Source organism: Perognathus longimembris, chromosome 20 (genome assembly GCF_023159225.1).
Source record: "Perognathus longimembris pacificus isolate PPM17 chromosome 20, ASM2315922v1, whole genome shotgun sequence".
Classification (NCBI taxonomy): domain Eukaryota; kingdom Metazoa; phylum Chordata; class Mammalia; order Rodentia; family Heteromyidae; genus Perognathus; species Perognathus longimembris.
In genome coordinates, this window is record NC_063180.1 from 43,059,155 (window position 1) to 43,075,493 (window position 16,339).

General features: G+C 56.9%; 1 protein-coding gene across 1 annotated transcript in view; it reads left to right on the forward strand.

Annotated features, from left to right (window-relative positions):
- The first annotated feature begins 1,361 nt into the window (after positions 1 to 1,361).
- Thsd4 (thrombospondin type 1 domain containing 4) overlaps positions 1,362 to 16,339 on the forward strand; it is a 252,433-nt gene continuing 237,455 nt past the window's right edge. Inside the window, exons 1-2 of the mRNA XM_048369064.1 lie at positions 1,362 to 1,411; positions 9,469 to 9,538. Of these exons, the coding sequence (XP_048225021.1) occupies positions 1,383 to 1,411; positions 9,469 to 9,538 (99 nt within the window). The 5' untranslated portion in view covers positions 1,362 to 1,382. The remainder of the gene's footprint in view (positions 1,412 to 9,468; positions 9,539 to 16,339) is intronic.

A 16,339-nucleotide genomic window follows, 5' to 3' on the forward strand; every position in this document is an offset into this window, starting at 1 on the left:
CCCACTGAGTCACGTCCTGTCCCCGGGCACCGGGTGCTTCTGTTGATCTGGGTGGGGAGAGGAAGAGGGGGCGCAGGTGGAACCAGGGACTGGAGTTGTGTCTCTGCGGCTGTGCCTTGCGGGGCGGGGCGGGCTGGGTCAGCTGGGGTCCTTCAGGAGCCGTGGGCAGACCCCCAGGGGGACAGGAAGGACCTTCGGGTGGGCCTGGGTGTAGCAGGCAGTGGAGCCGTGTCACAGTGTCCTGGGGGCCTTAGGCCCATGGTGGCTCCCTTTCTGTCCCCTTCATGTGTCTTGCCTCCCCAGGGGACAGTCATATGACTGGGCCAGGTCAGGTGACTTGGTCTCCCTGAGCTTCCCAGTGGAGGGGAGAAAAGGTTCCCTCCCCCCAGGGCCCATGCGCTCTAACGGAAGCCAGATCCACCCAGTGCGATGGTGCCCGGCCTGTCTTTCTATTTGTTTGTTGTTTGTTTTTGTGACTGTGTGGAGCTTGAACTCACTCTGGGCCTTGTGTTCTTGTTTGGGATTCAAAATAGTGGGAGTGTGTGTGTGTTTGTGTGTGCGTGTGCGTGCATGCACGCACATGTGTAGGTCCTGAGGCTTCAACTCAGGGCCTGGATTCTGGCCCTGGGTTTTTGGGGTGTTTTGGGGTTTTTTTTTTGCTCTAGGCTGGTGCTCTACCCCTTGAGCCACAGCTCTGCTTCTGGCTTTTTGGTGGCTCATTGGAGATGAGAATCTTGTGGCCTTTCCTGCCCAGGCTGGCTTTGAACTGCAGTCCTCAGATCTCAGCCTCCTGAGTAGAAGCTGGGATTGCAGGCGTGAGCCACCGGTGCTTGCCCCGGGCAGTCTTTTTTTAAAGCTGTTTTACTGAGCTGTACGGATGTCAAACACTGCACTCGCTCCGTGGGAAACGAGCGCACTGAGTTCCCGTGTCGTCGTCGACCTGCGCCATCACGCCTGTGCGTTCTAGAGCTTTATTCCGCTCGTCCGGGAGGAAGCGGCGTGGCCCCTGGCAGTCTTCCCGCTCACACGGGAGAGTTGGGGTAGCAAGATTCACGTGTGAGAAGTGACTTTCTGGAGTGACTGAAGGCAGTTCATTGGCCTTCCTCTGTGGGTCTGGCACAGGCGGAATGTTCCGGAAGATTCTGGAAACTTGTCGCCTCAGGTTCATGCACAGTCCTTTCTCAGCTAGGAGGTTCTAAGAGCCACAACCTGGACAGTGAATTTTCATTTTGATACCTTCTGGGTCCACTGGCCTGGTTGGGTTTCTAGAACCTTCCTAAGCCACTGATGCTAAGCACCGCACGGTTCGTCTCCGTAGGCGTTGAACTCGGCTCTGGGCTGCGGATGTCCGGGAACGGCTGAGGAGCCGCGGCTCGTGCGCCATGCTTCCCTGTGTCACGGGCTCGCTCGGGTAAGTGACCATCATCTCCCTCTCTGCACAGCGAGGGCTGGCCTTGAACTCGTGCCAGAGGGTTGTGGGTACGCGACCCCACGTCCAGTTAGGAACCACCCGGGAAGAAGACAGGAAGATGGTGTGGCTCGCTGGTAGCTTAGCACGCAGGCGGCCCTGAGTTCGAATCCCGAGCACTGCAAAGTTAACAGGAAATCAGGGGAAACGTGCCGTTGGCGTGGCAGCCGTGGTCTGTCGGGAGGCGTGCGGGCCTCCGGCTGGCGTTGCGGTCGGGTGCGTACAGTAGCCGCTCTTCGTGGTCCACGGTTCAAGACACCCGGAGCGGTGGAGCGCGGTGGGAAGTCCGGGGCGAGGCCGGGAACCCTTCTCTGGCCCTGACGTTGCTCTGTGGTTGGGTTGTTTTCTGGCTGTGGGAGGGGCTGCCCGCGGCCCCTTGAGCCGCACCCTCGCCCCCGTCACCCCCGTTTTGAAGATGAGAAAGCCCATGCTGCAAGGACCGGGACCGCACCGTGGCCCCCGGTGTGGAGTCGCGCGTGGGTCAGGGGCTGGAATTCAGGTTGTTGCCATGGTTTTCGGACTCAAAAAATAAAATAAAATAAAAAGCCAACGAGGGCTGGGCGCTGGGGGCTCACGCGGAGATCCCGGCTGCTCGGGAGGCTGAGATCGGAGGATCAGCTTTTGAAGCTACCCGGGGTGGCGGGTGGGGGGGGGCGGGGGGCTGACAAATCTGAAGGCTTATCTTTAATTTAGCAGCAAGATGCTGGAAGTGGAGGTGTAACTCAGAGTGGTAGAGCACCAGCCGTGAGAAAGAGAACTGAGTGAGAACATGAGGCTCTGAGTTCAAGCCCCAATACCAGCACTGAATACGCGGACAGATAGATCAATCAATCACCCATCAAAGCCAAGACAGGCTCTTGGCAATTCTTCAGTCACCATTTTCTGTAAAGTCTCGGGATAGACAGAAGACACAGCCGTGTTTCGTGGGTGTGAATTTACTCTGAGTTCAGACTCCATGAGAGCCCTCCCCCCTCCCCCCCGGGTCCCCGTCCACTGGATCGCGCCCCCGCGTGAAGTCAGGTGTCGGGGGGCTGCTTGTCCACCTGTCCGCCCACCTGCACGCTGACCTCCTTCCGCCTCTGTGTTGGCTGTGTCGTCTCCTGAAGGTCTTGACCCGCGGGAGGGAGGACCTGCCGGCGTAACCACCCGCTGAGCCTCCTCTGGGCTCCTTGGCACGGCTGGTCCTTCCTGGGGCCGACTCAGAAGCTGCCGAGAGAGCAGCCAGGGTTCCCCGAGCGTCAGAGCCGCACGACGTGGGGCTCCGCTGCGTCTGCTGTGCTCTTCCTCCCTGCCCATGCATCCGCCGAGTGCCTGGAGCTCAGGCGAGAAGCAAAGCAGCCTGGGACAAGGGGCCACCGCGGGTGACTCACCGGGGCATTTGCCCCGATGCCCTCGCCCCTCCTGGCACAGGTGCCTGCCCCCGTGTCTGCCTTCGTGTGCGCTCGTCCTGTCGCTGGACTTGAGTGGACTTGTGCGGGCCCGAACCCCAGACGCACACTGAGCTCTGCGGAGCTGGCAAGCAGGCGGGCAGAGCTCCATTCCGAAGCCATCAGCGAGCGTCTCGCGCACAGGGCTGCCCGTCGCCCCCTCAAGGCACGTGGGTGCTGTCTAAAATGAGCACGCGTGTGTGTGTGTGTGCACACGCACGCCAGAGTTTACACAAGCATTAAGAAACCAGGAACTGTGCATCTAGCTTGCAGAAGCCCCCAGATACCAAGCGAGAATTGTGATGGGCCATGGACCCCAAACACTAGGGGACCCCAGCTTGTGATGGCATTGGGCCCCAATGCGGGCAAAGCCATGGCGGCCGCAGCCAGAGACGCTCTGCACTGGCCCGAGCGGCAGGTGTGGCCGAGGGCTCCCTGCGCGGTGTTTCTGGCCAGGGCCCCTCTGTCTGGGGATTGTGGCAGGCGCACTGCACGCCGCCATGGGACCTCCTGCAAGGAACGCCTCCTCCCCTCCTCCTCCCCTCCCTCCTCCCCTCCCTCCTCCCCTCCCTCCTCCCCTCCCTCCTCCCCTCCCTTCTCTCCTCCTCCCCTCTCCTTCCTCCTCCCCTTCCTTCTCCTCTTCTTCTTCCTCCTCTTTTTCCTCCTGCTCCTCCTTCTCTTCGTCCTCTTTCTTCTCCTTTTCCTATTCTTCTTCCTCCCCGCTCCTCCTCTTCCTCTTCCATTTTGGTGGTGCAGGTGTTTGAAGTCAGGGTCTTGCACTTACTGGGTTCTCCCACTCGGGCCACGCCCCCCCAGCCCTTTTTGCTTTAGTTATGTTTCGGGTAAGGTCTGTTTTTGCCTGGGGCCCCCCTGACCGTCCACCTCTGCCTCCATGGAGCGGGGAGCACAGCACAGCCGTGTGTCACCACGCCAGCCCGTTGGTGGAGTTGAGGCCTTGTCAGCTTCTTGCCCAGGCTGGCCTCGAGCCTGAGTCCTCCCCACCCCAACCACCAGGGTACCTGGATTATAGGCGTGAGCCGGCACACCCAGCCAAGCTCTGGAATCTTGACGGGCCTCCAGCACCGGCCGCTGCCAAAGCGATTGTTGGAACCAGGCGGCTCGGGGTGCTTTGCCAGGACTCCCGCTGTCATTTCAGAAAGCAAACGCGTTGGGGGGGGCGGGGGGCGGGATCGCTCCGCGCAGACTCGCCAGGTGCGCACGGGCCCTCCAGCCAGCCTCCCAGGTCACGTGACGGCGCCCCGGCCAAGGCACGGAAGCAAAGCCACTGTTACCTAAACGCTTCGCAAGATAGTCTGAGAGGGAAGGCCATGGCTTCCTTAAGTCCCAGAGGTCTTTGACAAAATTGTTAGATGAGAACGTGTGTGAGTGTGTGTGTGTGTGTGTGTGTGTGTGTAAGGGATTTTAAATATTCATCAAAGTGACCAGGTGTATGGACGTTAATTGGAAAAGCTGAAGATCTCTCTCTCTCTCTCTCTCTCTTTCTCTCCCCACCCCCCAATCCAGTTTGCATTAACTGAGCCATCAGGAAAAATCCTGAGAGGGGAAGAGAGAGTTGGGGGGCAGAGGAGAGGGGTTCACAGACTCCACCGACAGAGATCTAGTTTACAAATCCCTCCCCAGGTTTTGGCAAACCACAGAGAAAAGAAAAAAACCAGTTTCCAGCCGAGTACAGTGGCTCACGCCTGTAATCCCAGCTGCATAGGAGACTGAGAGCTGAGGATCGCAGTTTAAAACCAGTCTGTGCGGGAAACACCGAGACTTGTCTCTCCAATTAATCACCAAAAGAAAGAAAGAAGCTGGGAATGGAGGAGTGGCTCAGATGGTAGAGTACCAGTGTTGAGCAAAGAAACTAAGGGACAGCACCCAGACCCTGAGTTCAAATCCTAGTACCAACACACACACACACACTCATTGAGACTGACCAAAGGGTAAACTAAAACCTGCTTGTCATCTCCTGCAAGTCAGACAGGCCGTGCCCGGAGCTGAGGGGCGCGGAGTGCTTGGGTTGGCTGCAGCCTGGCTCTGAGTCCCTTCTTCCCTGGACTCGGCGGGGTTTGTGTTCAGCAACCGAGCAGAGGCGGCGGCGTGGCGGTGGCTGCGGCTCACTGCCCTGCGAGCCCGGGGTCTTGATTTACCACTCGGCTTTGGAGATTGGCTCGGGGTGGACATCGTTTGTGTTTCCAGGGAAACACCGGTGGAAACAGAACTCCTGCGAGCGCGGCGGGGAAGTACATCAATCTGGCGATTTTTATTCTGAACAGTAGTTTTTGAAGAAATACAGACATAATTAGCGCGATTACAGGGTGAGGCGGTGATGTTTATAGGTCTCGGGAAGGAGAGTTCTGGATCATTTTAAGTTGATGGCCTTAGGTCAAGTGTCTGCTTCCAGTCTTTGAAAACTTAAGGTTTTTTTTTTCCTTTCCTTGATATATTCCTCTGTAAAATGTTATTAGCTTAATGCCTGCCAGCCATTCCGCTTGCAAATGCAACCACAAGAGAATGAGGAAAGAGAGAGAGAGAGAGAGAGAGAGAGAGAGAGAGAGAGAGAGAGACCCCCAAGGACAGATCCGGGCAGTGACACCTGAGTGACTTTACTGAGAACGGGACCAGTTGCTCCCCCAGAGGGCGGGTCCTGCCGGTCAGTGTCCTTTTGCCAGTGATCAGGAGCTGGGGAGGGAGAAGAGGAGGGAGGAAGTAGAGGGAGGAGGGTGGAGGCAGGCTGGTGGCAGGACTGAACCCCCCTCCATCATTAACGCAGCCCAAGTCTCCCAGCCCAGCCTCACCGCTTCCTAGAGGATGCTAAGGAGTTCCAGTTGCACACCGAGTGCATGAATTAAAACGTGTGTGTGTGCGTGTGTGTGTGTGTGTGCGCGCGCGCCAGTCCTGGGGCTTGAACTCAGGGCCCCGGCGCTGTCCCTGCCTGAGTCCTTGTGCTCAAGGCCTGCAGCTCCACGTGGGCTGCTTGGAGGGTCACTGGAGGTGAGCGGCTCACCGACTTTCCTTCCCCGGCTGGCGTGGACCTGGGATCCTCGGATCTCAGCCTCCTGAGTAGCTGGGGCGTCTGGCTCGCCGCTGCCTTCCGAGTGCAGGAAGCCGGGCCGGCCTTTCCCCTCCGCTCGCCGGCCGGCCGGGGCAGCGGCCTGCGCGCTCTCAGCGCTGCGGTGGAGCTGGCCGCGCTCGGCGGCGCGGGGCAGGGACTCTTCTTGGAGCCCGAAGCCGGGACCAGGTGGTGTTCGCAGCACACCGGCGCTCGGGAGTCCCGCGGAGGGGGTGGGAGTCACAAAGCAATCCGAGCACAGATCGCTCTAGGTTTTTTTTTTTTTTTATTATTTTTGCCCCTAATCATTCGCAGTTGTCTCATCCACACCTAATTTCCAGCAGGGCTTTTTTTTTTTCCTTCTCTCTTCCCCGCTCTTGGCTTCCTGCCTCTACGGAGTCTTTCCAGAACAGTCAACTTCATTTTTGGGATAAACGGCAAGGTGCCTTTCGCTCTGTGCTCGTCTTTGTGGGTTCAAGAACGAGTCGACAGAGCACGTCACCATGAGGCATGAGCATTGGCACCCACAGGTTTGGGAGCGTGTGTGGCGGGATCTGAACCCAGCTCCTCCGGCGTGGGAAGAGGCTCTCGGGGGAGCCTGGGAGCGGTCTAGGCGGTGGGCAGGGATGAGGAGGAAAGGAAACTGTTTTCTGGATGGCTGCCCTGGCAAGTGCTCACCTATAAAACGACGGCAGGCACGCAGACAGCATGGATGTTCCCCCTGCGCCTGGCACGGCCCCCGCACCAGGCCCCCGTCCGCAGCCCTCGGAATTGGATGGTGGGACTTCTGGTACATTCCGTTCCAGGATGAGTTGGTGATCACTGCCAACTCCCCTCCCGGCAGCCCAGATGGATTTCTCTGCTTCAGATTCGCCCTCGCCACCCTGCTGGGGATTAGAGCCCATGGCTCCAGTGTGCAGAAATCTTCCTCTGAGGACTGCCTTCCTTTTTCCTTTTTCCAGCTCGTCTATGTTTCCAGTGGGGGATTCTGGGAAACACTTTAAACATATTCTGGATGCAGGATCCCTTGGCATCTCTTTAGTGATTGTTTCTCTCTCTCCTCCCTTCACTCGTTCTATTCTTCTATGCTCTCAGTCCTTACTAGTCCTCAGAATGGACCCTACTATGCGGATGCTTCTACTAACTAATTAGAAGCCATTTTGCTCAAGGAACTTCACCGCTGGGGCCGGTGGCTCCTGCCTGTAACCCCGGCTGCTTAGGAGGCTGAGATCTGAGGATGTGGTGCAAGTGGCAGAGTGTCAGCCTCACACAGAAAAAAAACCCCAAAAGCCAAGCTAGCACCTAAGGCCCTGAGTTCAAACCCCTGCCCTGAAAGCTGGGGTTCACTGTGCCCTGGAGACAGCTGGGTTGGAAGAGCAGCCCGGTGGCAGCTCAGGGTGGGGGGGCGACACCCCAGCAAGGGAAAGGCGGCGGAACATAGCCACGTAAAGGGGAACAAAGCTTGGAATGTCTCGGGTTGGCTTCCTTTACTTTGAGGTTTCCAGGGGCCTTTAGTGAGGCTGGACGACGACGACATTACTTTATGTTTAAGGATCCTTGCACAGCATGGCAGAAAATGAGACTGAGAGAGATGGAGGAGGAAACAGGGATAAGGAAACGGCTCGTGCCTGGTTTGTGGGGGTCGGCGAGAGGCCCAGAGGACAGCAGTGAGGATCGGGGGGCCACAGCCCTGGTGGGGGCCTCGGGAGCCAGGCTCCGCTACTGAGTGGGCGTGTGGGCTCCTTGGTACGTGAGCAGCTCGTTTCCCCGTGCCTCCACTTCCCCACCTGCCCCCGGCTGGGGAGATAAACGGAGGTGCTGCCACTGGGCTGGAGGCCAGCAGGAGCCCTGGCCCCTGTGGCGGTGGCTGCACTTGGTCCCGGCTGTGTCCCACTCTCCCCAGCGTGCTGGCTGGTGGTGGGGATTTTGCTCCGAGGCTAAAGCGTTGCCTCTGCCTGAGCTTGGCGCCCGTCACTGGGTGCTCTCAGAATAGCGCCGGGCTGCACTAGTTAAAGAAGAAATGAAATGGTTTTTACTTGTTTTTCTTTCTCTGCGTGTGTGTGCGGGCGGGGGGGGCGGGACTCAGGGTCTTGCCCGCTCACCTTGCTTTTTTGCTCAAAGATGGAGCTCTGCCACTTGAGCCACCCTCTCCTTCTGGCCTTTTGGTGGCTCGTTGGAGATAGGAGTCTCATGCACGTTCCTGCCCAAACTGGCTTTGAACCGAGGGTCTCGGCCTCCTGAGCAGCCAGGGTGACAGGCGCGCCCACGGACACCCGCATAAGCTCCTCTCACAGACGGGGCTACACCTCCCAGCGTGCCTTGGGTCATCTCCATGGTCCCGCTGCTCGTGGAATGTCAGAGACATCATTTATCAATTCATTTATTAACTTCCTTCTGAGCAGATCTGTCCCTCCCTGGCAGGCTGAGCCCGTGCTGGGGGGGGGGGCCGGGGTGCAGCGAGTTTATGACGCTGCTGTTTTAAGGAAACGGGCGCCGACCTCCTTTCTTTTTCAGCAAGCAGCAGGGGCAGCGTGCTGCCCACAGTTCGGGTTTTGCGTGTGCTCTTGCAGGTGTGAGCACGCCTGAGACAGGAAGGCAGGCTGTATGTCTACGTTGTAGGTGGGGAAGCAGAGGCAGGGAGAGAGAAGGTGATTTGCTCCGGCTCCTCCAACCCGGAGTGGGGGAAAAGCCTCCCTTTCGCGCGTTAGGAAGTTCCAGCCGACACTGGACTGGGCGAGGTGGCGCATGCCTGTAATCCTAGCTAGCAGGGAGGCAGAAGTTGGAGGAACATGGCTAGAGGCTGAGTGCGGGGAAATGGCGAGACTCCTCTTTCCAGTACATAAAGCAGAAAGGAGCTGGCGGTGTGGTTCTGGGATATAGCACCTGCCCAGCAAGTTGAAAGCTCTGAGTTCAAATCCTGGTACTACCCTCACCCCCCAAAAAAACCAAGTTCAGAAGCAGGTTGTGTGTGCTTGGGGAGCGTTTTGTCGGCGCATGCTTACTGTGTTAAGAGCTGTTGGGGTGACGGCGGAGGCCGTGCAGTGACCCGCACAGGTCAGTGCGTCTGCGCGCTGGGCAGGACAGCACCACAGTCACGGAAGACTCCACGGGGCAGCAGCCGTCCCACCCACGGCAGCCAGAGACCTCCGAGGGTGAGGGGCAGGCGGAGGAGCAGCCCCAAGACACGCCTGGCTGTGGTGCGGCTGTCCCCCGGGGGGCTCAGAACCCCGCGTCCCCCCCCTGAGGTCCTCCGGGCTGGGGCACTTGCTTAGGGCCAGGCATGGCCCCCGCCAGCACCCACGGTTGTCTCTGGTTTAGAAGGACTGAGGTGGCGAAGCCTGGATTCCATCCCTGCCTCGTGCCAGTGTCCTGTGCCCCAGCCAGGCTGCCCCTCACCTCCCCCTGCCCCAGCCGGGCTGCCCCCCTTCTTCGGGTTGTCTTCCCCCACCCTCCCCTGGCCACGAGGCCTCTCTGTAAGCGTACTCATGGCCTGTCTGCCTGTTTGTCCTTCCCAGCGCCCTCGCTGCCCTCCTCCTGCTCGCATGCCAGCTCGTCTGCCCGCAGCCCTCCACCGAACACAGAAAGGTAAGTCCCAGCCCCCGGGGGCCGCGCCGTCCACTCCAAGAGCTTTGATTCACTATGCTTCAGGGTAGAAAAGCTCCCAATTCCGGCACCGGGGGCTCACACCTGTGGCTTCAGCTATCCAGGAAGCTGAGACCTGAGGATCAGGGTTCAAAGCCAGCTTGGACAGGAAAGTCTGTGAGGAGATCCTTATGTCCAGTGAACCGGTGAAACATGGGAAGTGGAGCGCCAGCCGGTCAGTGAGGTCCGTGTGCACTGAGCCTGTGGGACCTGAGTTCAAAGAAGAGGGAGAAGGAAAAGAGGAAGTTGGGGTGGAGAGGGGAGGCCGGGCAGGGGAGGGGGGTGGGGAGCAGGGAGGGGAGGCCGGGGTGCGTCCAGGGGCAGGCCTGCCTCTGCGGCACGGAAGGGGAATGAGCCCGGTGAGGGGGGCGGGGGGCGTCTCCCGGGCCGGCGCCATGTCCACGGTGGGAAGCCGCGCGCCTCTGCCGGGGAAGGGGCGCGGTGACACCGCGCAGCAAGGGCGTCCGGGCGTCCGCGTGGGGGCCTCGGGTCCCCGCATCTCGGCTCCCGTCGCAGGCCCCTGAGCTGCGCTTGCCTGGGGACGGCGCCTGGGCCTGGGCCTCGCCCTGCTGCCGCCCCCGGCCTCGGGACGCTCCAGCTCTCCTAGGCAGCCCGTCACGGCTGTCTAGGTGCTAACCTGGAGCCTGGAGAGGACTGGCAGGAAGCCAGAGCCTGCCCTGCCCATCGGGGCGGCCACGCCCCTCATCATGGCTGCCCCGCCCCCTCGTCATGGAGGCCCCGCCCCCATCATAGAGGCCCCGCCCCTCATCACGGCTCCCCCGCCCCCTCATCATGGAGGCCCCGCCCCTCATCATGGCTGCCCCGCCCCCATCACAGAGGCCCCGCCCCTCACCACGGTGGCCACGCCCCCATCACAGCTGCACCGCCCCCATCATGGAGGCCCCACCCCTCATCATGGCGGCCCTGCGCCTCCCATCATGGCGGCCCTGTCCCTCATCATGGCGGCCCTACCTGAGCCTTTTCGCCTTTGCATTCCCCCACCTCCGGCTGTGAGAGGACCCGTTCTCCGTTCCCCGCTCCCCGCTCCAGGCGGGCCTGGTGGCGAGAGGATCCCAGGCTAGAGTACGTGTGCGTGCGTACGCGTGCGTGCGCGTGCGTGCGTGCGTGCGTAAGATGGAGAGACATCCACCAAGCCAACACCAATGCCGAGGCAGCTGCGGGGGGGAGGTGGGGTCCCTGGTGGCCGCCTTAGGACCAGGCCCAGCGGGCGTCACGTCGGGGACGGTGGCGGAATAAAGAGGGAAGTGAGAGGCGAACCCCGAGAAGCGGGGGCCGCAGGGGCTGTCAGGGGAGCTGCTAGGGGCCGGCCCGGGGTGTGTGGGGGGGAACGTGGGCCGGAGTGCTGGGGAAACCGAGGCCGCCAGGCCGCCGTCCTCTAAGGACATACGCTGGGGGCTGGTGTGCCTGCCTGCTGGCCCCGGGTCTTTCTTTTTTTTTTGTCGGCTGCGGGGCTTGAACTCGGGGCCTGGGCGCTGCTGCCCCCGAGCCTCTGGGTGCTCCAGGCCAGGGCCCCGCTTGTGGGTTTTGAGTGGTCAGCTGGGCCTCAGGGTCTCCCTCCTGAGCGGCGAGCCCCTGGCGCCCGGCTGCCCCGAGTTTAACTTAAAGATCTCTCTTATTGCCTTTTATTTGCATCCAAGTTCAGAGGTTAAAAAACAAAAATCGTTGCTTTTCTACACGTGAATATTTCCTTTTTTTTTTTTTTCCCTGAGGGTGCTTAGGAACATCCACGTGATTAGTATAAGTTCCTTCCTTTGGAAGTTCGCGGTTCCATTTATAACAGTATTTAAAAATAAATACTGTTATAAATGTGTTATTGTCTGAACGAACTCTAATGCCCGTATCTCAAATGTCATCTTACCACAAACAGGCCAAGTTATGCACGGCAGATATTTTTGTGCGTTTTGATCCTAACAAAGTGACTCCGGGACCCTAAATGGTTCAAAAAAAACAAAACAAAACACCCCAAAACAACCTCTTTTATGTGCTTTCTTTTTTCCCCTCAAGGTTTCCCTTCCTTCCCACACTTGCACACATAAAACCCAAACTATATAAAGGTGCTTTTAAATAACTTCTAAATGGTCCCAGTATGTTACGCTTCCAGGCCAGGTGACAGCGAAAACAGAAAGTCCTGACAGACAGGGTAATGGGTCACCTAGCCTTTGGAGGAAAATATGAATTACGGTACAGCCTCCGGGCCATCGTCCTTGAGTGTGTGTTAGAGGTCATCCCTCTCTTCTCTGGAACGGTGCTGTTCTGGTTATTAGGGAGCCAGCTGTTGGGCAAGTGTATTCTTCCGGTACCACGGTGCCTGTCTGCCGTGCCTTGTACCATGTCAGTCTATGCATTAGTGTCACCCCTCTGTCCTCCTCAGTCTCACCCAACCCCCCCCCCCAACTTCCCTGGTTCCGTTTTCACAAGTGTACGCTTGAATCTTGTGACGGCCCTCACTCCCCCTTCCCCTCTCCATTTGCCTTCGTTCTCCTTGATCTCTCCCTTCCCCTCTGACAAAACACGTTTCAACTTCCTGGTATTTTGTTCTGTGTGCGTGTGCGTGCGTGTGTGTGGACACGTGGGTGCTTGCATTGGTGCTGGCACTTGAACTCGGTGTCTCATGCATGCACTCACCTGGCTTGTTTACTCACAACTGACTGGCACTCCACCCCTTGAGCCACAGCTCCACTTGTAGCTTTTTGCTGGTGAATAGGAGATAAGAGTCTCAAGGACTTTTCCTTCCCAGGCTGGTTTTGATCTCCATCCTCAGAGTTCAGCCTCCTGAATAGCTAGGGTTTCCTATTCCTAGAGTCTTCTTGTGCTGAACACTTTTTATCTTTTCTTCACTGCTTAAGGTGGATCTGATCTGTTAGTTGACTAGACTCCTACGGGTGTAAAACAACCTTTACCAGTGCATTAAAACTTTGGAGCTAATCCCTTAGGCTACACACTTCATCTCCTTAGATTTCCTAACATTTAATTTCTCTAAGACTCATTTCTCTCAAGTTATTAACACAGCCAGGCACTGGTGATTCACACCTGTAATCCTAGCTACTTAGGAGGCTGAGATCTGAGGATCGCAATTTAAAGCCAGCCCGGGCAGAAAAGTCCCTGTGAAACGTTTATCTCCAATTAACCACTCAAAATCTGGAAGTGTTTGTTTTTTTTTTGTCTAGTCCTAGGCCATGAACTCAGGGCCTGGCTTCTTTTTTGCTCAAGGCTAGCACTCTGCCACTTGAGCCACAGCGCCACTTCTGGCCATTTTCTGTGTATGTGGTGCTGAGGAATCGAACCCAGGGCCTCATGTATACAAGGCAAGCACTCTTGCCACTAGGCCATATTCCCAGCCCCTGCAAGTGTTTTTTGAGGAACCTCTATACTGCTTTCCAGAGTGGTTGAACAAGTTTACACTCCCACCAACAGTACAGTAGTGTTCCCTTTTGGCTACATCCCCACCAGCAGCTGTTGTTATTAGTTTTCTTGACCCTTATATATCACCCTGCACCAGAATCAATTCCAAATGGATCAAGAACCTCGAGGTAAAAGCAAATACCTTGAAAACATTACAGGAAGGAATAGGAGAAATACTAGGGCTCCTTGGCACAGATCAAAACTTTCTTAATGAAGGCCCAGAAACAACAAATCAAAGAAAGATTGGACAAATGGGACTGCATGAAACTGCAGAGCAAAGGACACTGCATGGCAAAGGACATGGCTTGCGAGATAAACAGAAAGCCCACAGACTGGCCACACAATAGACAAGGGCCTCATATCTAAAATATACCTAGAACTCAAAAAGTTAGGTTCCCCCAAAACAAGTCTTCAAAGAAATGACTAAACAAATCCTCAAAGAAATAATAAGTGGGCTAAAGACTTAAAGAGAGACTTCTCTGAAGAGGGAATGAGAATAGCCAAGAGACACATAAAGAAGTACTCAATATTCCTGGCCTTAAAAGAAATACAAATCAAAACTACAATGAGATTCCACCTTACCCCAGTTAGAATGGCCATTGTCGAGAAAACTGATAGCAACACATGCTGGTGGGGATGTGGCCAAAAGGGAACCCTATGACACTGTTGGTGGGAGTGGTAAACTTGCTGAACCACTCTGGAAAATAGTCTGGAGATTCCTCAAAAGACTAAACATAGAGCCCCCCTTCAACTCAGCAACCCCACTTCTGGTCATTTACCCAGAGGATCACAAACAAGGCCATACTAAAGCTACCAGCACAACCATGTTCATAGCAACATGTTATTCATAGCAATGTTATTTACCATAGCTAAAATATGGAACCAACCCAGATGCCTTTCAGTAGATGAATGGATCAAGAAATTATGGTATATGTACACAATGGAATTCTATGCTTATAACAGAAAGAATGATATTGCCCCATTCATAAGAAAATGGAAAGACTTAGAAAAAAAATCATACTAAGTGAAGTGAGCCAGACCCAAAGAAACAAACTATATGGTTTCCCTTATTGGTAATAATTAGTATATGTCTAGGATAGTCCTAGCAGATGATCACAATAGCTCAATAGCTGTGTACACATGATAACATGACACTAGAGAAATGAGGTTATTATTTTCAACGTACTATGTGAAATTATTTCTTTTTTTCCTCTGCTCATCTTCCATATGATTTAGCCCCTGTGGTCGCTGTATTTGATTCTGGTACCCTGGGTATTTTATATATGTCTGTCTGAACTAGGGAAGGGAAGGGAAGAGGAACATTAAAACGATGAGACAAAGGGTACAAGGCAAATCAGCGCAACAGCAATACCTACAAGCCAATATGTTGTAAACTACTGTACAGTTGGGGGGGGGTTGGAGAGACGGGAATGTGAGAGAAAAATGAGGGAGTGGGTATCAGGTTGGACAAGAAATGATGTACTTATTACCTAATGTGTGTAACTGTAACCCCTCTGTACTTCACCTTGACCATAAAGAATGTGGAAGTGGCGCTGTGGCTCAAGTAGTAGAGCACTAGAGCCTTGAGCCGAAGAGCTTCCGGACAGAACCCAGGCCCTGAGTTTAGGCCTCACAACCCATAAACTATAAGAGCGGTGAATTCAGCCAAGTGTGGCAGCCGGGGCCTGTAACACCCCCCCCCCCCCCCCAGAGGAGGCTGGGGCAGGAGGATCTGGAGTTGGAGGCCGCCTTGGGCTAGCTCACGAGACACTGTCTCAAGAATCCTCAGAGCCGGGCATGGCGGCACACAGCTGGTTGGCGTGGATAGGAGGCAGGTGGTCGGAGGCTCTGGATGGGCGCGGGCCGAGTGCCCTGGCCAGCGGCACCAAGCGAGTGTTCATCCGCCAGGCCGCCGCCCGCCCGGGGACGGCCGATTTCCCTTTGACCTGCCTCACCTTCCTGTGGCCGAGGCCGCGTAGATCTGCTCTCATTCCCGGCTTCGCGGAACAGACCTGGCGCTGACAGCATGGTCCTCCTAGTTCCAAGAACCAACCGAACTCGGCGTCTGCAGAAGAGCGCTCAGAGAAAATGAAGGGCGCAAAATGTCAGCGCAAATAAGTCGTGCGGAGTCTTTGAGCCTGGAGAACACTCCATCCCCACCCCCCTACCCCCTTCCCAGCAAGGTTGGGGCTGGAGGCTGGGAGGGGGAGGGGAGGGGAGGAGGAGGAGGAGGAGGAGGAGGGGAGGCTGCACTTGGGTTCGCTCCTCCGTTATTGAACACAGGTGCAGGGCATGCATGCAGTAGGCGCGAGCGTTGGGCGGGGGGTGGGACAGGAAGGCACAGCTGTCGCGCAGCTGGGAGGTGCCGGGTGGTGGGAGTTTGGGAACCCTAGAAGGACAATGGCTGTGAGGACAATCTCTACAAGCAGGCACCACGCTCACTGCCCAGGGTCTAAGTAGGATTTGAACTCGGGGCCTCGTTCTCTTGTTTAGGCCAGTACCCTACCACTTTGAGCCACGGCTCCACTTCTGGCTGTCTTGGTGGTTCATTGGAGATCAGAGTCTCATAGACTTTTCCGCCTGGGCTGGCTTTGAACTGCGATCCTCAGATCTCAGCCTCCTGAGGGGCCGGGATGACGGGCGTGATCCACCGCCCGGCTCCTGCTGTCTTCCTCCTGGGACGCTGACTCCTTTCTCACCTCCTTTCGTGTCCTGCTGCTAAAGCGCCGCCCCTCTCTCCCTGGCTGCAAGCTTCTGCTGAGCGCTGGCGGTGCGCCCGGCCCCGGCCTTGGTATTCGTCTCCATGGAGACAGGTTTGGAGATGGTCAGGAACTGAGGATAGCGGGAGGGAAACTCTGGCTGGCTCTGGGCTGCTGAGTCCTTGCCCTTCAGTGCTCGACTGGGTTGCCCTTGTGCCTGCCGGGCACCAGGAGCCGCCCCGAGCGCATGGCGGGCGAGCTCCATGGACGGGCACCAGCCGGTTCTAGGTCTGCCCCACCCACCCTTATAAACAACATGGCGTTGACCCCGCCTCAGCCGTCAGCTAGCTCCCTCCTAGCCCCGGTGTTTGCTTCTGGCTCATTCTTTCCTTCATCTCCATTTTTGCCAAAATTCTTGGGGGCATCGAACACCCCAGGGCCAACTCCAGCCTTCCCTCCTGCCTTCCCTTCCTCTTCCTTTCCCTCCCTCCCTCCCTCCCTCCCTCCCTCCCTCCCTCCCTCCCTCCCTGTCTTCCTTTATTTTTCTTATGCTGGTATCGGGAGCCACAGCTCCACTTCCTGCTCTTTGGTGGCTCATTGGAGGTCAGAGTCACGTGGATTT